Source organism: Hydractinia symbiolongicarpus, chromosome 2 (genome assembly GCF_029227915.1).
Source record: "Hydractinia symbiolongicarpus strain clone_291-10 chromosome 2, HSymV2.1, whole genome shotgun sequence".
Taxonomy (NCBI): domain Eukaryota; kingdom Metazoa; phylum Cnidaria; class Hydrozoa; order Anthoathecata; family Hydractiniidae; genus Hydractinia; species Hydractinia symbiolongicarpus.
The window spans coordinates 12,701,137-12,724,590 of NC_079876.1; the positions used below are offsets into that span (position 1 = coordinate 12,701,137).

Sequence of the window (23,454 nt, forward strand, 5' to 3'; positions counted from 1 at the left end):
CACGATCCCGGTACCAGTGTGTTGAGAAAGAAAGAATGATTCTCTTTGTTTTGTTATAGCTTGATGATGTACTTAGTGTACGAAAAGCTTAACTTAATAAACAATATCATAAAATAAAAAACTTTAAGTTATTCCATAGCATACAACTAACGGAAGAATTCTTGTAAAACTAGTAACGATTATTCGCAACGCTTGTGCATTTTTTGTCCAGAATTACTTTAAGCATAATTATTTTGTGTTTTTTTTATGAAACAAGTCAAAGGTACCGATAAATCCTGACTAGCTAAAACCTGTTTCTACTTTCCTGCACAATTTAAAAACCAGTACCCAGGTATATTCTTCCGTACGTGTTGACAGAAGGCCAGAAAAATGAGTTTAACCGTATTCGGTCCGGGGTTTTTCAAACAAACTATGACCTATACTATGACTCAATAACTTTTCATAGGGTTGTTTAAATTGAAGCAAACTTGGCACACCTATAGTAAGTCATAAAAGAAACAAAATGGGAACAATAAATGTTTGCTTTCGTAAGGACATTTTTTGTGAAGTCACCAAAAGCTTGAAATTTGTTAAAAATGCCAGTATCTCCATAAAATTGAATTACTTTTGTTCTAGAGCAAATTTTTATATTCTGTTTGAAGTTTCTGGAAACTTAATAAAAGTTATTTAACATATATTCCGGTTTTTACATGGATCGCATTAAAAATTGCAAAAAAATGCCCGAGAATTCGTTTTTTCTGATTTTTGGGTAAAACCCGACAAAATCGGGAAATCGGATTGGTCACGTGTCGGAATTATGAAAAATGATTCTTCCTGATGAAACAAGGTTGTGTTGCAAGTTTCAAGTTCTAAGGATAATCCTAACAGGAGTTATTATATTTTCCCCATTATAAGGATTTTATAGAGATTTTTAGGGGTAGTTTCGAATAATGGCCAATATCAAAGCCTCTGAAGGGTATGGGATCTAAATATTTAGCATGCAAGTGTCTAATAGGTAAATATTGAAACTCAGTAAGTAGCATAGCCATATAACAAAGCAATAAGGAGTTATTAAAAAAAACCGTCAGGAGGGGGGAGGGGGGCGAATCCCCCCCTGACCGAATAGGGTTTAAGTTGGTCAATTTCTGTTCACGTGTAGACGTTTTCTGAAAGTTTTCTACTGAATCAATTACCTAATATGAACACACAAAGTCGAGCGGTCAGTCAAAAGTTGTCATTATTAAAATGCCCTACTTTGGGTGGCTTTATTCCTGCCCAAAGTCAGGCCAAAAGATTGGCCTTAGGGGTATTTTTCATGAAGCGAATTAAACGGCGAAATGTGGGGTATAATTTAAAAATGCTCGACTTTAAGCAGGCGTCCTACTTTGTAAGTACGCTTATACTATAGCAACGCATTCGCAGGCGAAGTATTTATAGGCTGTTGCAGGCTTGGATAATGGCTTGACGATGAATGGTGAAATTTCAACTGAACTTCGAACCATGATTACTTGTATTATAAGATAAAGTTTTACGAATCGTACAGAGTAACACAACCAATCGTAACAGTAACGTTTCACTTTTCGTTGAGCGTAACAGGATTTATCGTAACAGTGACGTTTCACGTTTTGTTCAGTGTGACACGATGAATCGTAATTTTGGCGCTTCATATTTTATTGAGCGTAACACAATCTATTGTAACAGTGACGTTTTACTTTTTGTTGAGTGTGACACGATAAATGGTAACAGTGAGGTTTCACGTTTCATCGAGAGTAACACAACTCGATCAACCGTAACAGCGACGTTTCACGTTTTATTGAGCGTAGCACGATCTATCGTAACTGCGAGGTTTCACGTTTCGTCGAGAGTAATACGACCAAACCTTCCATTTCTGAAAGCTTGTATTAATAATATCGAACAACGTCGGTAATCTGGTCGAGAATCTAAAATTAAAACAGTATAGTTACGTCACCAACGTAAGTAGCGGTTACTTACAACAGTTCATCTAACAATTTTTTAAATTGAATATACTTCGGTCAAAAGCAAAATCATTTTTTTAGCCGTGCATGTGAAATAGTTTTAGTTAGACTTTTTTGAATTCCCTAGTTAACACTCCCCATTTTAGACACCCCTTATAGGCCTAACACCCTATTTTCAATGTTCTTCTTCGACATCCGTCCAATTATTAAAATCCCGTCTTTTTTAAGGGGTGTTTATCTGATGATGCCCTAGCTTACACCCACTCAGTGTTTACCTTCGTCATAAGAAACTTGCACTCAATGAAAATATTTCAGGAATATCAAGTAAGGTAACTAACGTACCCCTTATGAGATCTCTCTGTTCAGCTAGTGAGTATATCACTTTATCAAAATCGTCACACGGTTCTTTTAGCGCACACATCTGTAGATATCTATAAAAAATAAAGTACAAACAGGGAGGTAAGAACAAGAGAAAAAGATTGTTGACAAATATAAGAAAAATGTAGTAAATTGAGTTATGTTGCATATCATTTTGTTATAAACCAACAAATTCCAATTTAAGTTGTTTCATACTCAACATATTAGTATTGAAGTTAACATGATGTTATTGAAGTTTCTATACCGATTATCGATAACTGGTTTTAGGCTAACCAGATGTTATTTCAGTTGGTTTATCCTGTGCGTCACTTCATAAACCGATGACTAGTATCAAGGCTAACCTGGTGTTCTTTTGTTTGTTGAGCGCATAAAGCAAGTATTCAGCAATTACCTCTTCTCCAATCACGTGATCGGGAAATGTTCCTGCAGAAATAAGTTATTCAACTTACAGACCATTTACCTAGTTTTTTAATCTTACCTTGTTCAATGTTATTTCGTGTGAATTGACTAACTAAAATCATAGTAATAAGAAAAATAGATAGTCTGGTAATTCAGGGATGTCCTATTGTTCACAAGCAGATATGTTTCCTAAATCGAGGTGGCCGGTTTAAGACTGCGCAGAATTATCAATAATGGCTGCTCTTGGGGAGGATTACTTTAGTGAAGATGATTTTGATGCAATCTTGCCTGTTATTGATGAAGATTTATTAGAGAAAAATCGTGATTTAACTGAAGAATTGTCGGAAATTGTTGAAGAAATAGTTGACGACCCTTCTGAAAATAGTTTTTCCTGTGACGGGGAATTACAAGACACCGAAAATGCGAAACATCGTCAGCCATAAAGCCAGTTAAATGACGACAACCTCACTACTGCTGAAACCAAGCTCCATGGGTGTACCTCTTAAAGTGTATAACACTTTAAGAGGTACACCCAATTAAGTTCAAGTAAACTTTCTAAAGATGAATTCTCTAGTGAGAAGACCAGAAATGAATTTGTAAATTATGTTATTACAAACGACGAGTCAAACTTTTCCTATAGTTTGTCAGAGATGTGATTGGTAGTTTTAAAGGTGATGCTAACACGGATTGATGGGTTATCTTCCTATGACCAATTGCACGTTGACGACCAAAGTAGTTTTCAAGGGGATCTTGAAAAAATCTTTCTGTCAGTACATATGGAACTCCATTATTAATTAAATACTGGATTAATTCTTCAACAGTAGAATGGACAGTGATTTCCTTGGTAGGTTTGCCGTGAAATAAACATATTTGCTCTAGCATTATCCGTAAAATTACCAGGCCTATCAGCAATTGAATCCTTCCACGTTTTGAAATATCCTAGAAATGTTTCGGTCAACCATAAGAATCTTTCATCATCAACAGATGTGTACGGTTTAAGAAATGGTTTACGTTTAATTGCTGCTTCTTTGGTAATCTTAACGTTGAGAAAGTCGAAAATTGGTTGAACACATATTACAATATTTGGCAGTTCCATTAGCTTCTGGTGGTCCATACAATTGAAGAGCGTTAAAGACAGCTTTGCTTAACACTTGTGCTGCCAGACGTACATTCATGACTGAATATGGTGTGAGCTTATGTGGTCATTTGTTATTTTGGGAACAAGATGTAACCTACAGTCTAAGTCATCAAGGAATAGCTTTGAAATATAGTTCCAGGTAATATAACTTCCATCATTTCACATATTTCTGGGACATGTTGCTGCAAGAGAATTACTCAGCAATTGCGGGCTGTTTTAATTAAGTGTGGTGGATCTGAGATGAAGTAGATGGACCGTTCCTCATCCGCCATCACATTCAAAGTGCGGTATGTTACGTCCACTTCTGCATTAATGTCAGCTACACGGGTGATGTTTAGGTGCATATGGTACATTCGTCGGTCTGGAGATGCTCCATCACTTGTGACACCAACAACTTTTATGCCACATTTTTCCTCCAGTATGCCAACCACTTTCCAAAAGAAAGAAAACAATTGATGTGACATTGGTAGTAGCAAAATTTGCAAATGAAATTTTAAAGGATTTAAAATGCTTCTCACAAGATTAACTAAGACATGAGATGCAATTTCATCAACCTTTTTCAACGCAACATAATTTAGATCAATATCACCAAGGTCAACAAAACCGATAAGATCACCATTATGCTTATCCCACACAAGACTTTCTTGAATTTTCATTTCATCCATTAATAATATTGCATATTTCTCATGTGGTGGGAATAGACCGTATTACACAATTCCTGGATAACGTCTTTGTTAAAACCTTGCTTTGGACGAATATAGTTCTTATAGTCCCTTAAACGACGTCTACTAGGGAGTACCAAGAAACCACTGTCTTTCTTATCGTCAACACGAATCTCATCATAAAAGGCAGGGGATTTTGCAGCTAAACCCAAGCAGTAACGAATGATCATAGGATGATAGCGAACATCAGTTTTCAATGATGATAAATATTTCTGTTGCTCTTCCCAAAAACATTTCATGAATGGTGGTATCTTGCGATTAGTTGTTGACATAATTTTTATGAAATCATCACCAAGACTTTTTTGGACTGGAACTGCACAAGTGGAAATTTCATCTTGCATTTTATTTAACTCTTCCTTTAATTTTTTATTTTCTAACCGATAACTTTGAAGGGCTTTTATGATTCAGTCTGGAGAAGTCATGGAAATTGGTGCTTTAATTTTGGCAGGTGAAATTAAATTGTCCCTTTTTCCTTTTCAAACTTAGGCTTCTTTTGACTCCGACCTAACACATTCCAAGTATTTTTCAGAAGAAAGTGGAATAAGAACTATGCAATTTGGAGATCGATACCATTTGCTTTGATGAAGAGGTGCAGTATCCTTGATGTTAAATACTTTTGGTACACAGTTCTCAAGAAAGCTACCAGTAAAGTGGTCTGTCAAACCTGGGCATAATTTAAAATCCATAATTAATCTTGTTAAATATGTGATTGTATTAAGTTTTAGTGAATAAGAATAAATGTCGTGTTTAGCAGGAATAGGCCATAATAAACACGAACAGTAAAAACAAGATTATTATCAACATATATCTCATAATTTGGAACTGAGTGGATAGCATCATGACAGGTAAGAGAAGCACAATCACTTGTAGAGGCAAAACTCCAACCGACTAATTTCAACAACTGAGTTTTAGAAATAAAATCTGTAAATGACTTGTACCGATCAGTAATGACATTTTCCACTGGTTCAATTTTTTTCTGCAAAATAGATTGTGCTGATTGACGAGGCTTAGAAGATGTGGAGGATGAAGGAAAACTTTTGATAGGAAGGCTTATTGTAGGGATAGTATAGGAACAAGTGTGGTTCTGCCAGAATGATTACCATTCATTTGATTTTCGCTGAGTTGCTTTTCACAAATATATATTTTCTTTCTTCGAATTCTATCCCTTAGAGCATGATCAACTTCCCTATCTTTTATCACAACAGCAACTAACTTTTCTCTCCACGACTTGTCAAATTGATTCTCACCAGCAGGAACTTTAAAAATAGATAGACCTATATATTTAGCTCTTTGTGAAACTGTGCAACCGTATATAGAGCAATTTTTGCCAGTCATGTTAAAGATAATTCTGTTTAAATGTTTGTTAATCCTATGCTTACAGTAACTAACCAGCGTGCAGTCAAAGCACTGGGTACTAGGTATATTCTGCTAACAAAAACATAAACAATAGAGCCACGCGATTCACCAGACTCTTTTTCTTATGACTATGCTAAGATATAAAATTTCAGGCCAGCCTTTCCCGCGGGTAACAATAGTATCGGTCAATTATTACTTGCGGAGAAGGTAAGCCTAAAATTGTCTATTCAAATTTGAATCCTTACAAATTTACCTTCATAAAAATGCAAGCAAAAAGTTTTTTTCACTGTCCAAAAAATCAAGTTTGTCAAACTTGTCTGAAAGTGTTTTGTTATACAAAAGCTAACATACCGGTTAATGCCAACTTGATTCCGGTCATACTGTCTTGTACTTCCGGATATGATATACCTACATAACACAAAATAACATTGATATAAACATTTGTTCTGCGATGAAATCAGTTCTTCCAGCATTAAAAACGTTGCATAGAAAAACTATTCTTAATAATACCTGGAGTGTCGAGCAATAAAATTCTGGGAGATTGAGACATCTAGAATTAACAAAAGTATTAAGTATTACCATAAAATTCAGTTTAATGCACGTTAAGATAGTGGTCTCATAGATTCAAAAAAAAAAAAAAAACAATTACAAATACCACTAGAAACCTGCAGTACATCAAACAAACCATATATCAAACAGGAAAAACAACTTACTTTTATAGATTGCATGACAGATCGTGTTACACCAGGCTTTTTACCAACGGGAGTAGCTTTTCCTCCTGCATGTGGAAAAAAGCATATTACATAGTAAAGAGTGGTTAAAATTGTTTCTGCAAACCCTTTTACGCTTTCCAAGATGCAAATTATAAGGTTATCTAACCTCGCTTTGTTAAGCTTGTAAATAAAAAAGAGAACATTTGTTTTCAACAGTAACATAAACAGTAACATCTGAACAACATTTACTCTGAACAAAATATACTCTGAACAACATTTACTCTGAACAAAATATACTCTGAACAACATTCGCTCTGAATAACATTTCCTCTAAACAACATTCGCTATGAACAACATTTGCTATGAACAAAATTGACTCTGAACATTATTCGCTCTGAACAACATACGCTCTAAACAATACTGGTTATAAACAACTGTCGCTGTGAGCAACACTCGCTATAAACAACATTCGCTATGAACAACATTCGCTATGAACAACATTCGCTATGAACAACATTCACTATAAACAACATTTACCCTGAACACTATTTACTATGAACAACATTTACTCTGAACAACATTCGCTAAAACAACATTCATTATGAATAACATTCGCTATGAACAACATTCGCCATGAACAACACTTGTTATGAACAACATTTGCTATGAACAACATTTTGGCTATGAACAAAATTCGCAATGAACAACATTAGTTATGAACAACATACGCTATGAACAACATTCGCTATGAACAACATACGCTCTCAATAACATTCGCTCTGAATGACATTCGCTATAAACAACATTTGCCATGAACAACATTCGCTATGAACAACATTCACTATGAACAACATTTTGGCTATGAACAACATTTGATATAAACCTTTTTTGATATATCAGAGTGATTAAAGAAAGATTCTAAAGTCATTTTATTTTACTCCTATACGATAATTGTAACCTGTTCTAAACTTTGGACATCAACTTAAGGTAAAAAAAAGACTTGTTTTTTTATAGCTTGGTTACAAATGATGCTTTTTTTCTCTAAATTATTTTACCCGTTTTAACAATTACAAAGTAAATTAACATTATCAATATCAGTGCGGTGGCCAGATAATTTACCACATCAGATTAAAAACCGAAATTCAGCGCAATCTTAAACGTATTTCAAGAAGAATAAAAGAAACAAATCCAAGTGACCAGTAGTTAGACATTATGTAATGTTGTAATTGACCATTTCGGACATAGATAATGACAAGTTGTGAACCAGCACCACACTCTCAGGATAGTAAATAGTGTTGGAAATATGTAAATAAGAATTATTTTCACCAAATAGCTTTACAGGTGTATTTGCATTGACATAAAAGCTTCACCAATTAAAGTAAGCTAGCTGGGTAACCCCACGGTGAACCACATGTTGAGTGCTAAATTGAAAGTAAAACATTCCGTACATATAGGTATTGTGTAAGTATGAGTGTTGTTTTAAATAAAAATCCCTGTCGTTAACAATCTAGTTAAAACTATCACCCACCATTTTTATTATGTGGAATAAGTTGTCGTGAAAGCCCCAAAAATAACTCGCAGTAAAAGTATCACAGGCTGGTGCATTACGACCTAAATAATGCCTGTTATTGTATCAATTAGACCTTCATCCAACTTTAACACAATGTTCAAAGTATAACTAAGTATATTAAACATACTAAAGCATTAATTAACCATCTGAAATGTTTGTTGCAGCCAACCTAACCAATTTTACTTTTTAGCTAAGCAGCTGGCCAAAATAATTAAGAATTATCAACATAGCTAGAAAGTATGATTATGTAATTATTGTGACATGCAAAAGGTCAACAAAAGGGGCCTCTAAAGCTTAACACCATAATGATTAATGATTGGTTATTTGTAACAATCAGGGCTCATGAGTGGCTTACTACGCGTGAGCAATTCCAAAAGTTGGAAAATATATTGCATTTGTTATTTGTGGTTTTAACATTTCGCGTCTGATTCGCATGACATCCTTTTGACTGATAGACAGAACACGGAAATATTAATATGGGGACTATGTAACGAGCACTATTATTGGTAAAATTCATTTTGTGCGAACTTTTTTTGCCAATTTTACTTTTAATTGTTTTACTTAAACTTATATATACAATAAGCGTTTTATGTGAAATATTTACGCCAAGGATAACACAAAACATTGTGATAAGAAATTTTTACCTTTTGACATAAAATGGCGTCTTGCAGAGTTTATAAATGATGACTTTCCAACATTAGGAATTCCACAAACAATTACTTTATACTGTCGTTCATGCAATCCTTTCACAGGTGTCTCACACTATAAAGACATTGGATATATATCAAATTTTAGTGGCTGAAATAGCAACAATCCCTTCACACGTGTCTCACATTATAACAACAAGATAGAAAATTTGGGGAAGATGTAATCTATTTTATATAAGAAACAAGAATTTTCACTTTAACCAAAGATTATAATTTTACGTGTGGTGTCTGCTCTCATTTTGTACTGATATTTTGACCACTTTTTTTATTATTTTAATGTGCGTTATAAATTAAAAAGTATAGTACAAAGCCATTGCTGGGACTATTTGCCTTTTCTTAAATTCAGCCTTAAATTAAAGGTGTATTAAAGCAACTGAGATATATATAACAATTACCTGTTCAGATTTGACTCTATTTTGTTCTGTAAAAATCTGCTTTAACACTGGCATAACCTGAAAATAAAATAAATGCAATAACTTTCTAAACAAAGGTAAAACAAGACTATGTCAAAACAAAAACATTTTTAACTTTCTAAATTATTATTTTAAATTACTATTCTAAATTGGGCACCACCTTTCACATTGATGTCAGGTTTTCAATTTTTATAATATCTAGTCTTAAATAAGGTGCATGAAGTAGAAACAAAGACCTAGCTAACAACAAAGCATCAGCTTAACTTATTCACTACTGCAGCAACTGTGTGCAAGAGCAACATTGTACCTGTTTAATAGCATGATTAAATCGAGCGTTGCAGTTACTAAACAATACTGCATCAGCATCATCATCCTTCAATATTTTATTTGAGATTTCCTAAACAAATTTAAAAAATAAAACAAGTATATTTGTAATTAAGAAGGTACCAGGACACTATAACCCGCAAATTTTAATTATTGATGAAATCTACAGGCTGTGAATATAAATTGCCAGTATGCTCTTCCTTATTTTTAAGGTAAAGAAATGATGGCGGAATAGCCTCATACAGACACAGTTAGCATATTATTATAAAACTAGTCGTTAGCTCGTGGAAAAATCCACGGGTTCGCCCGTCGCAGCTAGGCTACCATTTTGCGTGACAGACAGATGGACGAACAGACGTATACGGGCATTATAACAGAGATTTTTAAATCAAATTTGTTTCTGTGTCTGTATTTTTGATGAGCTCTGTAAGTTTATTTAGTAGGCCTTTTGAATGTGAAAAAACAACTGATACCTTTTCCACTTGACATAATATGCAAAGATGTAAATGACTTTGGTACAGTGAGGCGCACAAACCAATTAATTTAGCTTATGAACTAGTTTTGATAATCCAGTTTTGTTTCAATGTTTTTCACACATCAGTGCAGTTATTTAATCAAAAACATATCACAGTGATTTCAACAGCTACTTTCCCTTGCACCCTTTCATATTGGATTTATTAATATTTAAAAATATGCGTACACAAACCTTTGTCTTCTTTTCATCAGCAATATCTATTTTGTTCATTAGTATTATTCTGGGTTTATTTGCATACAAATCCTCAAATTGTGGATTGGTGCTGGAAAATGGAACCTAAAGAAAACACCAACCTAATTGCAGTTGTCCCTGGAGTTATTCTATTCACTATATAGTCAGAAAATCTTGAACCCTGTCCCTTGCTCTACAGCCTTTTGGAACTGATTGCAGGTCACAAGCGCAAAATTGTAGATGACACTTTTGTTTGGAAGGTATAAAGGCAGGTTTACACCTGTTCCATTTTTCCCAATCAAACAGTTTATCTTTGCCAGAGCGAAAAAACTTCTATTCAGGTGTTTTATTTTGCCAATTGGGTAAAAATCCCTGAAAAGCATTGCTAAAAGGTGGAATCACTCTTGTCGGACCGAATTTATTTCCCTTAACATTCCCCAACTTCACAAATGTTTACTCTAAAGAACGATTTTAATACTCTTTTAAACATCTTTTTATATTATTTGTTCATTTATGTGACATTATCACTTACTATTATTATTACAAACAATATCACAAACATTATCACAAAAATTACCACAAACAATATTTGTTTGCTTCGCTGGTACAAATTAAACACAGGATATAACAACAACTTATAGTTTCAGGATGAATACCTTTGCATGTTTTAAGACAGAGAGAAAGGTAAAAAATGACGTTAACGCGATGTCTTTTCCAAGGAAGAATCGTGCTGATCCTTTTGACAAGAGAATACAAAACACTAAAACTGAAAAAATAAACTTACTCTAGCATCTCGTATTTCAATAACACAATCACAATTATTAACAATGCCCCTCATTGCTCGCATGCCTAAATAAGAAATAAAGAAAGAAAATAATAGCTTGCAATTTGCAAACCAACATGTACATCCGAAATTGTTGAATGATCAAGAAACACTTACAGTCAGCCATTAAAGTTTATTTCACGCTCCTTTTTTTTAGCTGTCATTGCATCATATTTAAAAATAACACGAAAGATATCCTTTTATTGTATTACAAATTAAACTTAAAGTTATAAACGTCTGCTAAATTAGTGTAATATTCAACAAACACTGACCAGTTTGATGTTGCAATACAAAACTAAAAATCAAAAGTACAGCTTTTTGCTTACTTGCATTCTACATTACAAAATCATTTATTATCTGACTACATCCCGTCTAAAATATAACAACACATTTGCTTGGGAACTTACTTTTGTATTTCAGGATAGTTCAAAATTGAATGGAATTCAGTTTTGTCACACTATTTAAATAATGGCTTTCCAAACCAGTTAGTATGAGTCCATAAAAAACCCTGTTATAATAAGGCACAAACGAATTAATTTTTTTGTATCAGTTAGGTAATATTTAATAATAGCATTATTACCTTTCGCCATATGGAATGGAAGAACTCTGTGGAAAATATCTGGTAAGAAATAGATTGGAAACTTGAATGAAGGTCTGCTTGCCATTATGCGTGTTAAATTTAATTTTCTCTCTATAATATTGTTATATATTTAAAACCAGTACTCAAACTTAACTAGATTTTAAAGACAATTTTGATTTTAAATAAGTCAAAGTATATTAATAATTTTATTTTGACACAAAGCAAGTCTAAAATATGGCTACAATAAACCATTTAGTGGAAGGAAAATAAAATTAAAAATGTATCTCATCCCTTAATTTCTCATTATTTATACTGGAAAAAAAATAAAGTGTGAGGAAGTAAATGGCATAAAAATACACAACAAGGTATATGCATAATTATAAGTGAAGAAGGTTTTTGTGTCATGCATTGGTTTTCAGGATTAAAATACGTTGTTTTTTGTTTAGTAAAAATGAATGTTACAAAACTATGGAAATGTCACAGCGGGTGGCTTAGTTTATTTGTTCAGCAATTATTTGCCACAGTAAATCTTTTCAAAAACAAAAATTTGCATTTGCGTTTGTAAAAATTTGTTGTCAAAATGTTTTTGATGTCTATTATTCTCTAAATAAATAAGTAAATACTGAATTAAGAAAAAAGTATTTATTTATTTTTTGGGCACACATCACAGACAATTATAAAGGACAAATTAGCAATAAATAACAACAAACAATAAATTTTTTGCCTTTCTTTAAAAATACAAAAATTTAGAAAAAATGTAAAAAAGAAAATTTTGGAAAGATATATATACAATACAAAAATAATCACATCTTTTACATTTCATCTGATCAGTTTATATGTAAACATTGACATATTGTCAAAACACCATGGCGGAGGTGACATATTTATACTTTAATAATTGTTAACACAAAGATCTTAATATTATTTACAAAAGATAACTAAGAACTCTTCCTTCAAATACAAACACAACAAAAAAAGTAATCTTTGCAGGCATACCATAAATTGTTGTGATTCAACATAAATAATATAAAAACAGCATACAAAATAACCAAATGTCATATTTTTTTGAGGAGATTTGAGAAGAAAACCTAAATTTAAAAAATAATTGAGGACATTTGAGATGTGAGGAGTTATGAGGAGGCGTGGTAACCCTGTATAAACACTCATAAAAAATAAATTAATCAGGAAAATTAAAAATAAAATAAAGACATATGTTAAGATTTATATACCCTGCCTTATACATAAAAATATATTTTTTCAGATGTAACATATGATTAAGAGCTGGAAAAGATGTGTATGATTTGTTTTGTTTTTAATCTTGATAACAAGCTTTGATAAACCTACTAATTAATGTATGCCACTGTGTGTTAAAATAAATAAAGCACTGCTTTAGGGGTTTATCAAGGTATATGATGATGTAAATATGTTTTAACCTATCCAGTTTATTATTCTCAGTAATGTTTCGAATAAACGCCCCCTTCTATGAAACACCCCCATCGAATAGACGCCCCTCCTTTTCAGTCATTTTTTAAATAAACGCCCCCATCGAATAGACGCCCCTCCCTCATAGGCAATAGTGAAAGTATACTTACTTAATCACTTTTTTCCTAAATCTTAGGTTTAAGGTTGGAAGCATTATGGTATTACTTATTTACCCTGATTATCATTTATACAAGCAATTCTTTCTGAGTATCTAAATTCTGCATAAGTATTTAAACTGTAAAGACTTATATCTGGGAAAACAACAACAAAAATTTAAAATAATAAAAAGATTTATAGACAACTTTTTAAGCTCCTTTATATGAAATCAACAAGCCGTTTGTTTTATGATGATTGAGCATTATGATGATTAGTCAATATTTCATTCATTTATGTATTATTTACAAAATTGTTTGAATAAAACATTACATATTTATTTTAATAGTTTAAAGTTAATTGAAAAATATATAAATTATGTCAACACACTATCGTTGGTAACCTTGGTTTCACTATCTTGAATCTTTCCTTAACCAAACTTGGATTGTTTATCAAGGTGTATGCTAAAAACCATCGATTAAAAGCAACTGAGTTAACAATGTGTTGTCTGCGAACAATACATCTTGAATCAGTGAACAAACAATAACCGTCTTCTAAAATAGTTGAATCGCTCTTGCAAGATTCATTTAATAAAATTTGACAAAAATATCTCATAATTGGGTTTTTATATGAAGCTTGAACATGCAAGAAACCAATGTATGCTAAAAAACCACTATCAAATTTTTGGAAAAACTTGGAAATCATTGCGGTATGGTCAATTCGTCCAAGAAACAAAATGCTGACCAAAAATGCTTTGAAAGATCTGGATAAGCATGATACAGCACCAATAACGATATTGAAGAAAAAGAAAAAGTACATGGCAATATGGTAAATTTTCAAATTTCTTACATAGATCGCAATTGTTGATAAGGGCTTCACAGTGAAAACTTTGTATGCCAGCAGTAATTGCAGGAGATAAATTATCAAAGGCATAAGCAAGTATGATGCAAGGTACCTTATAAGATTTTCCGCAACTTCTTGAACAGATGGAAAATCAACTGCCAAAACAATAAATCCATATATCAGGAAGAACAAAATGAAAAATACAATGAAAAAAACAATCATCCCCCAGGTCATGTATGCAACCAAATAACCAGGAAAGAATAAATTGTAATAAACCATTAATCGATAGTTAACAAGTTTGGAAATATCAGTTTTTTTGCCAGCATACAGAGTTAACACATTTGCACGGTGTGAATAGATAAAGTGAAGCAGTAGCAGACCATACACTATTCCAGTTACAGCAAAGGAAACATAAAATGAAATGTAAAAACCTTCCATTGTTTTCTTAAGTGTTGGGTATATGTTTTCGGTTGAATTGATATTAGACTCCAGTGAAGTAAGAAGAATCCCATTTGCTTTACTGAAACCATATATGGATAAAACAGCCAGATAATAATACACAATCACGATAACCACGATAGATGATAAAAACACAGTAGAAAACTTAAACCAAGGCTTGCTGTATCTGCTGTACAATCTTTTGAGGAAGTTGCTGCTATAAAAATCTACAACGTCTCTTGAAAGGACATTAAGCGCTTTCTTCACATAAGTAATTTGATAGTCGTTCACTAGTTTATGCTCCAGTAACGGTCTGCAGTACACTCCTTGCTTCAAATTTATGTAACAATTTTTAACAAATATTCCAAAAAGAGCCAACATGCTTAAAATGCTGGGTAAGTTTTCCATAACATTTACCAAAACAAGTTCCGTAACATTAAAGGAGCAGGAGTAATAACAAGACTGTAACAACACAAAAATTAATTTCCACAATGTAAACAATGCACCAAAAACATACGCCATGACAACATATGAAGAATTAATACAAGCAAATAACGGAAAGTTTATCAGTCCAATCTCTATAATATAAATAGTACCACAAAAAGCCTGCCCAATAACCCCAGGCAGAAACACAAGAACAGTGGAACTGTTCATTAAAAGATGCACAATATCTCCAATCATTGATGCAAAAGCAAGTATTACCATGAAGCGATTCTTATCATTGTCCAGTAGAAACAGAAATGGAGCAATAACTTTAACTTGTCTAGTTTTATAATATTCGTAAGCATAAAGTACAAAAATTATCAGCAATGAAGGTATAATAGTATAATGCTGCAGCATAGCTATACTTAACACTGGTTGACATGTTGCATTTGTTGAGCTCATCTTGTTTAGTTGCTTTTCTAAATAAAAGAAAAAATAAACTTTTAATAAAAGCTATTTCACTTTCCTGATTTCTTTTTAAATTTATGGAACGGATTAGCTAAAAATATACAATTTCACATTTAATAGGCACTTTAGTCAGGTGACTAGAATGTCTCAAATTTGATAGCAGGATTTAGGCTGCTCTTATAATTTATATAAAATTGATAAATTCTCATATAAAACAAAAAGAAATATATCTTCATTTGGGCAGATATCAATGCTGAAATTTTAATAATCTGGATGATAATATATAATACTAGTCGATAAAGAAAATCCACTCAGACAGGATAACAAGTGTCATGTGAATTTTAATGACGTCACCATCTACAAAAGAAATTAATTTAGAAACTTGTTTTCACGTTGCCTCCATTGTGTGGAGCTTAAAGAGATAAAAAGGTTTAAACATTTTGCTGAGGTCAGCAACGTCCCCACAGAGTACAATTTTTTTTTATAAATTTGTATATCAGTTATCATATAGATCTTGAAACGCTGATAAAAAATGTATAGGATGTGCTTTTGACAAAGGGTTGCAGAGAAAAATATAGATTTTTCCACAGGCCTTATCACAAGGCAAACGGAAAGACAATGGGAAAGATCTGTCATATAAATTTTATTGACATCAGCAAATATTTTAGTATATTGCACATTGCCCTTTACCAAAAAAAATAAATCTAAAAATGTCAAAAAGTAGGTGTGCAAGAAGTAATTCCTAAGTTAACACAGATGTTAAAAAAATCTTATTACAAAATGTAAAGAAAAACAGCTTGAAATTCTAGTTCATCACAAAGCAACAGTAACCAAGTTACAATAACTGACAGTCACAACATCTTATGTGATTATGTTAAAAACCTTCAATATTTTAATCTGAAGTGACAAAAAGAAAGGCCTGCAAGAGTAAGCACATATCTATGAAAATAAGTTTTTACACATTTTAAACAAAATGCTTATACAACAATATCAAAAAGCCATAGTTTGGAAAACATCAAATTTAAATCTCAAAAAATCATTTATTCAGTTGCATACAATCTTCTCCCGTAAAAATATACACAAAATGAAAAAATTAACTGGTTAATTTTTGTCTGATGATCCGTACTGCCCTTTACTAAACATTTTAAACTGAAATGTCAAAGAGGCAGGGAGCAAGGAGTAAATTTGGAATAGACAAATATCATTGTTTGTTTTTAAAGAAACAAAAAAAAATCAGTTCATTCAGCATGTTGTATATTGCCATTACCCATAGAAGGTTATGAAACACATCAAATTATAGAAAAATCAGTCATTTCAGTGCATACAGTCCTTGGCCAACAAAAACAGTTTCAGTGAGAAAATTTAGTAATTTTATTATCATCACGAAACAATTATTATATTATATATATACTACAAAATTTTGTAAAATTATCAACAAAAACATGAAACCATGAAATTTTCTTCCAGTGAAAATGACAGCACATACTTTTTCCCAAAAGTTTAAAATTCAAAATATAAACAGACATTAGCTTCACAACAGCTTACAATGAAGTGTAATTCTACAAAAATTTGTTCTCCCAGTATGTTGCATGTGAATGCTTGTACACTTAGGACCATTTGATTTTCAAATTAAATTGAAAATCAAAATTATTCACAAATTTTGAATATTGATTTTCAATTTATATAGTTGAAAATCAAATGGGTCTAATGGTACACGCATTCATGCGGTCTATTTCCATAAAAGTTTACACAAAATTTCAAAAAAACAGCACTTTGCAATACAAAAATATAAACTGACAACCATCCTCTCATAATTTTTTTTAAGCTAAAGTCATAAACCCACATAAATTTCCAATCTAATGTCAATAACCCCTGTAAAAATAACTTGGCATTTTGCACGTAGGCTGACAAAAGTTTATCAGGATGAGGAAACAAAACAATAAAAAATAACTTAACACACAAAGTTTAAATTCAATAAAATTTGTTCCACTTGTCATATTGTGGTCCTCTTGTAAATTGGTATAAACAATGAGTAACACTCCTAAAAGTTCAAGAAAGATTTTTTAGCTAGCTAGCGTGTTACATCCTAATTTGTGTTCAAAAAAGAAGAGAAGTTTCACTACAAGGTACCTATAAATACCTAAAAAAAAGAGGGAGCCTTGAAGCTAACATTAGCTAGCTAACAAAACATTAACTAAGACACTCAGTTATATATACTGGGCTGGGAAGACTTAGCTACGTCTATAGCTAGCCATATGTGCTTAGTAAAACACATATAAAGGAAAACAATAAAAATTATGACATTTGCAGTTAGTTTAACAAACCAAAACTTTCTATTTCGCTGGAATATTTGTTTGGTAGCCAGCTAGCAGCTTTATGCAGCATTTTGAATTTAAGACGAATACATTAGTTACGCACCAGTGGATACATAATTATGCAAAAAAATGTAAACAAATGCTAGCTTTTTTATAAAAAACGCGGTAAAATATAAAACTCCAATGCGATTGGATTTGAGAATGTGATTTTCCTTGACAATTTTTAGTGTGCTACACGGAAAGTCTAAAAATATCAAAATTCTTACTTTTCTCAATTTCAATTCACTTGAAACTCCAGCATTCATTTTGTACTTTTAACTTTACTACTTCTAGCTCCACTCTTTACTTCCGAAGTAACTTTTTGTGGCTTTCAACTTAACTTTTCTTCATTTGGACTTTTCTTTCGTTTTTATATATTCGTTTTTGAAACACTTTACTTTTTCCATTTTCCTTTTTGTTGTTTTGTGTTGATGGTAACCCTCTTCCAAATTATATGTTTTTTTAATTCACTCTACTTCTCCACTTTGACTTTTCTTGCTTTTAATATCTGCACTTTTTTATGACTCAGGGATCGTCAAAAATGAGACATTTTTTATCCGCTTCTTTAGTTTGCCTTTTGTCAAGAACTTTGTCGAGAAAATTTTATGTTTGTTTGTTTTTACGCCAAGGGAACTGTCTATTTGAATGCCGTCCCATTCAAAAATGTGCATTTGAGCAAACCATATTGCTTATTTTTATCACGTGGTTTCTAACCATTGCGAGACAAATGCAAACAAAACAAAAAAACTTGAAAAACTCACGCATTCAGGTGGTACAAAATATTGCGTTTGCAAAAGTGACAGACACACACACTGAACTGGCGTATTATTATAGAGATGGGTCTGCCATAGCAGAAAAAATTATTTTCAAACTTTAATTTGTAAGAATTGTGTAAGGAAAGGTAACAAACCAGTACTAATGTGTTAGAAGGAACAATTTGAATAATTGCTTCCAGAGAAAAAAGTAGAGGAAGGAGACCTCATTCTCAAGACATTTGAAAAACATTTCAAACAACCACGCTCGGAATATGTCAACACTTTACACAGAAATATAAAAGTAAAAAACTGGCGAAGCAAAAAAAATTGATTTAAATTAGCCGAATCAGGGAGGATCCAAAGATGTGCTGCGTCATATGTAAATATTGCCAAAAATAACTATTGTGATAAACTGACATGTATAAAATTTGGTCACCCAGAACCAGATTCCACTTCAAACTCTCAACTAAGACAGGTTAAAGGACAAATTGCCACCCGGGACAGCTTAAAAACACAAACTGTCAACAAGAACAGCTTAAAAAAAAAACTTTCAAAAAAGACAGCTTACAAACACAAAATATTCCTAAATAAACAAGGAAAATGGTTATCATTTGAAAAATATAAAGAAATCGAACCTAGCGGCAAAAACGTGGTAAAAAAAAGACACCTGTAAATGCCTGAATAACTTGCCAAGCGACTACAAATAAAACTTTTGTAACGTATATGGTCAAAAGTCATTTATAGATGTAAACTAGAATGTGTATCTATATTTTTCTGTATTTATACTAAGAAATGTTAGGATTTAAAGAACTAAATATCAATATAAAATATATACTAGAATGTCATTGTCATAACTCTCCAGTAAGAAATAACATATACAACCTGCAAAACAGCAGCAATGGAAACTATCATGAAATATAGACAACCTGCCAATCGACAACAAATAAAATAACCCTTTTGACAAATTCACGGAATCAGACAGAAGACCTGAATTATCATAAAGAATTGGTGGGTCGGGAAAACCTGATACCTTGCAACAACCTGCAAAGAAAAAGGATAAGTGTAAACATACATGTTTCGTCATTTTCTAATGACATCATCAAGTGTAAACGTACAAAATTTTTTTTTTTGAAAAAAGAGCCTTTTGCACAAAAATTTCAGATGTATCAAAACAAACATGACAGTGGAGTAGTGATGCAGGGTCGGAGCAACCTAAATCATGTCTGTATGCAATTAACTAGAGTTATTAAACTTAACTATTGTTATAAATATCTGAGAAGTTTTAAATGTTAGAATAAAAGTGTAAGCTGGTGGGAAAAAAGAGTTTTGCCTGGTATAGGGGCCTTGTGGTACATGCTATGAACCTTCTTACTCTTGTTTAAATAGCGATTGTTTCTTTTCTTACCTACAATCATGGTCAAATAGTATTTATATTGCTGTGATTGTTCGCAAACACCCAAATTTCTAATATAAAGTTGAACCGGCATCCGTAAATTGAGTTAGAACATAACTCTTCATAACCTAAATTTAATTTTTGCGGAGCAAAGCGGAGCCCATTTCCTCCTTATATAAGGCAAATATATGTGAAACAAAAGCACGGTGGATAGTAATTAGGATTTCTATACAATTTCCGCGCCTCGTTCCCCTATACATCAAAAATATCAAAAATTAGGTAAGTCGTCCACGTATTACTTCCTGAATATGAAGGAGATATAGTATTCAACATGCGTTAGACCTATATACGTTCCCAAGCCTTGTGGAGATAATGTGCTATTCTCCATAAAGCACATTGTAGTGAGGCTCATCAATGTCTGTTGTCGAGTGTAGCAAGCCCTTTCTTTCCTTGTAGTACAATGTAGTAAAGCGTAATTTTCGTAGCGATGTGTAGCAGTACGTTATTTTCTATAGCAAGCCGTAGTAGAACGTATTTCTTTGTAGTAGAGTGTAGTAGAGCGTATTTCTCTGCAGTAGAGCGTATTTCTCTGTAGTAGAGCGTATTTCTCTGTAGTAAAGCCTACTTCTCTGTAGTAGAGTGTAGTAGCGTGTTGAAAGGCGTAGTAGAGCGTATTTCTCTGTAGCAGAGTATAGTAGCCTGTAGTAGCTTGTAGCTTGTAGTAGAGTGTAGTAGCCTGTAGAAGAGTGTAGTAGAATGTATTTCTCTGTACTAAAGCGTATTTCTCCGTAGTAGAGTGTAGTAGCCTGTAGTAGAGCGTAGTAGAGCATATTTCTCTGTAGTAGAGCGTATTTCTCTGTAGCAGAGTGTAGTAGCCTGTATTAGCTTGTGTTAGAGTGTAGTATCTTGTAGTAGAGTGTAGTAGAATGTATTTCTCTGTAGTAAAGCGTATTTCTCTGTAGTAGAGTGTAGTAGCGTGTAGAAAGGCGTAGTAGAGCGTATTTCTCTGTAGCAGAGTATAGTAGCCTGTAGTAGCTTGTAGCTTGTAGTAGAGTGTAGTAGCCTGTAGAAGAGTGTAGTAGAATGTATTTCTCTGTAGTAAAGCGTATTTCTCTGTAGTAGAGTGTAGTAGCCTGTAGTAGAGCGTAGTAGCTTGTAGTAGAGTGTAGTAGCTTGTAGTAGAGTGTAGTAGAGCGTATATCTCTGTAGTAGAGCGTTTTTCTCTGTAATATAGCGTATTTCTCTGTAGTAGAGTGTAGTAGCTTGTAGTAGAGTGTAGTAGCGTGTAGTAGAGCGTAGTAGAATGTATTTCTCTGTAGTAAAGCGTATTTTTCTGTAGTAGAGTGTAGTAGCCTGTAGTAAGGCGTAGTAGAGCGTATTTCTCTGTAGCAGAGTGTGGTAGCCTGTAGTAGCTTGTAGTAGAGTGTAGTAGCCTGTAGTAGAGCGTAGTAGAATGTATTTCTCTGTAGTAAAGCGTATTTCTCCGTAGTAGAGTGTAGTAGCCTGTAGTACAGCGTATTTCTCTGTAGTAGAGCGTATTTCTCTGTAGTAGAGCGTATTTCTCTGTAGCAGAGTGTAGTAGCCTGTAGTAGCTTGTAGTAGAGTGTAGACTACACTCTACTACAAGGTACTACGCTCTACTACAGGCTACTACACTCTACTACAGAGAAATACGCTTTACCACAGAGAAATACATTCTACTACACTCTACTACAAGAGACTACTAGTCTCTTGTAGTAGAGTGTAGTAGAATGTATTTCTCTGTGGTAAAGCGTATTTCTCTGTAGTAGAGTGTAGTAGCCTGTAGTAGAGCGTAGTACCTTGTAGTAGAGTGTAGTAGCTTGTAGTAGAGTGTAGTAGAGCGTATTTCTCCGTAGTAGAGCGTATTTCTCTGTAATATAGCGTATTTCTCTGTAGTAGAGTGTAGTAGCCTGAGTAGCTTGTAGTAGCTTGTAGTAGAGTGTAGTAGCCTGTAGTAGAGCGTATTTCTCTGTAAAAAGCGTATTTCTCTGTAGTAGAGTGTAGTAGCTTGTAGTAGAGTGTAGTAGCGTGTAGTAGAGCGTAGTAGAATGTATTTCTCTGTAGTAAAGCGTATTTTTCTGTAGTAGAGTGTAGTAGCCTGTAGTAGAGCGTATTTCTCTGTAGTAAAGAGGCGTTCAAAGGACTACCATCGCCATAATGGTCTCGCACTATATACAAACGAAAAATTATCGTGACATCTTCGCACAAAGAGACTCCTATCAGTGCATCACTTGTAGTTGGTTGATAAGCAAGGGATCATGGCCGCTTCGCCAGTGGTCATCATAATATCAGAGACAAAGAAACAATTTTAGCAGACACGCCTAAATTTTCATTTTCAATTTCACATCCTGTGTTTTATTGAGCTTACTCAACGAGACATGATCCGTTTGTTTGAGCCTTAGAGAATACATTACAAGCAATGTATGTCCTAAATACCATGAGTGATCACTATTATGCTTTGTATTCATACATCAATCGTCAATTCCTCACAAGTTACTTTAGGCATATTAATTTTGCTCTTGATTGTCGAATGTCTAGTTGTGCTTTTTAGGGAAGAACAGTTGAAGTTTCAGTACTTTTAAGCTGGATCTCAAACAATCGGTTTGTAATGTCATCCACACTTTTCAGGTGCAGAATTCGCTACTTTAAAAATTGCCCTACAGTGTTTAGCATTTGCAAAAACACTACAACAGACTTCATGGAAAAAATAAATGAAGCATTTTCAATGTAGTTTATATGTTCAAACGCAATTCATGATAGCCTTTCACTGGGTGAAGCAAAACTAAATCTGGATATGTTTACATCTTTTTCTCAGTAAATCAAGTGTAGTTGGCAGATAAACAAGGCATAAACGTTGATTTGCCAGTGTTCATCATAATATCACATACAAAGAAGCAAATTTAGGAGACCCGCCAAAATATTCCTTTTCAATTTCACATCTTGTGTTCTTCTGCCCTCACCCAACGAGTTCGAAATACCCTGTCAGGCTGGTCTTGCAATGCTCAATAAACAAATACAACTGGTAAACGAGACGGAAGACAACCCATTTATCCCAGATGCCAAGGAAATGATTGACGCGGCTCCCTTAGAGACGATCGTAGAAGAGGACGAAGAAGGCAATAGTGATATTGAGATCGATTAGTGTTTGTTTTTATTATACTTTTAGAAATATATGTTGTGTTTATTAAAATTGTTGTTTTTATTTTTCAGCACACTAAGACTTTTGCATAATTTTATAAGTCCCCTCCAATTTAACCCCCCGCCAGGGGGAAAGTGGTTTTTCCAAAACTATTATGAACATGATTGTCTCTATAATGTGAGACTTAGTTTTTTTAAGTGGCTTTTTTTTACAAAAGCTTTTGTGTGCGTTTGTGCTGGCTGAATTAAGGACAAGTACTAC

General features: G+C 33.2%; 3 protein-coding genes across 5 annotated transcripts; all 3 read right to left on the reverse strand.

Moving 5' to 3' along the window:
* Positions 1-379: 379 nt before the first annotated feature.
* LOC130629488 (mitochondrial GTPase 1-like) lies at positions 380-12,011 on the reverse strand. 3 transcript variants are annotated; one of them, XM_057442709.1, is made up of 13 exons: positions 11,785-11,894; positions 11,612-11,712; positions 11,166-11,230; positions 10,382-10,486; positions 9,659-9,748; positions 9,334-9,390; positions 8,876-8,993; positions 6,662-6,726; positions 6,459-6,498; positions 6,300-6,356; positions 2,675-2,756; positions 2,298-2,386; positions 381-1,919 (listed from the first exon to the last, which is right to left on the reverse strand). In XM_057442709.1, exons 3-13 carry the CDS (start codon positions 11,226-11,228, stop codon positions 1,828-1,830), a joined length of 858 nt encoding a protein of 285 aa, XP_057298692.1. In that variant the 5' UTR covers positions 11,229-11,230; positions 11,612-11,712; positions 11,785-11,894; the 3' UTR covers positions 381-1,827. The 3 variants fall into 3 exon arrangements, with proteins under 3 accessions (XP_057298691.1, XP_057298692.1, XP_057298690.1); XM_057442708.1 differs by lacking the exons at positions 11,612-11,712; positions 11,785-11,894 and adding an exon at positions 11,322-11,499 and having other exon boundaries at positions 380-1,919; XM_057442707.1 differs by lacking the exon at positions 11,612-11,712 and having other exon boundaries at positions 11,785-12,011.
* Positions 12,012-12,196: 185 nt separating this feature from the next.
* On the reverse strand, positions 12,197-15,534 carry LOC130629486 (stimulated by retinoic acid gene 6 protein-like). The gene has a single exon (XM_057442706.1). The coding sequence runs from the start codon at positions 15,523-15,525 to the stop codon at positions 13,741-13,743; it is 1,785 nt and encodes a 594-aa protein (XP_057298689.1). The 5' UTR covers positions 15,526-15,534; the 3' UTR covers positions 12,197-13,740.
* A 4,929-nt stretch (positions 15,535-20,463) lies between these two features.
* On the reverse strand, positions 20,464-22,493 carry LOC130629776 (uncharacterized). Its single transcript, XM_057443114.1, has 3 exons — positions 22,464-22,493; positions 21,854-22,197; positions 20,464-21,625 (listed from the first exon to the last, which is right to left on the reverse strand). Exons 1-3 carry the CDS (start codon positions 22,491-22,493, stop codon positions 20,536-20,538), a joined length of 1,464 nt encoding a protein of 487 aa, XP_057299097.1. The 3' UTR covers positions 20,464-20,535.
* Between the last annotated feature and the right edge of the window lie 961 nt (positions 22,494-23,454).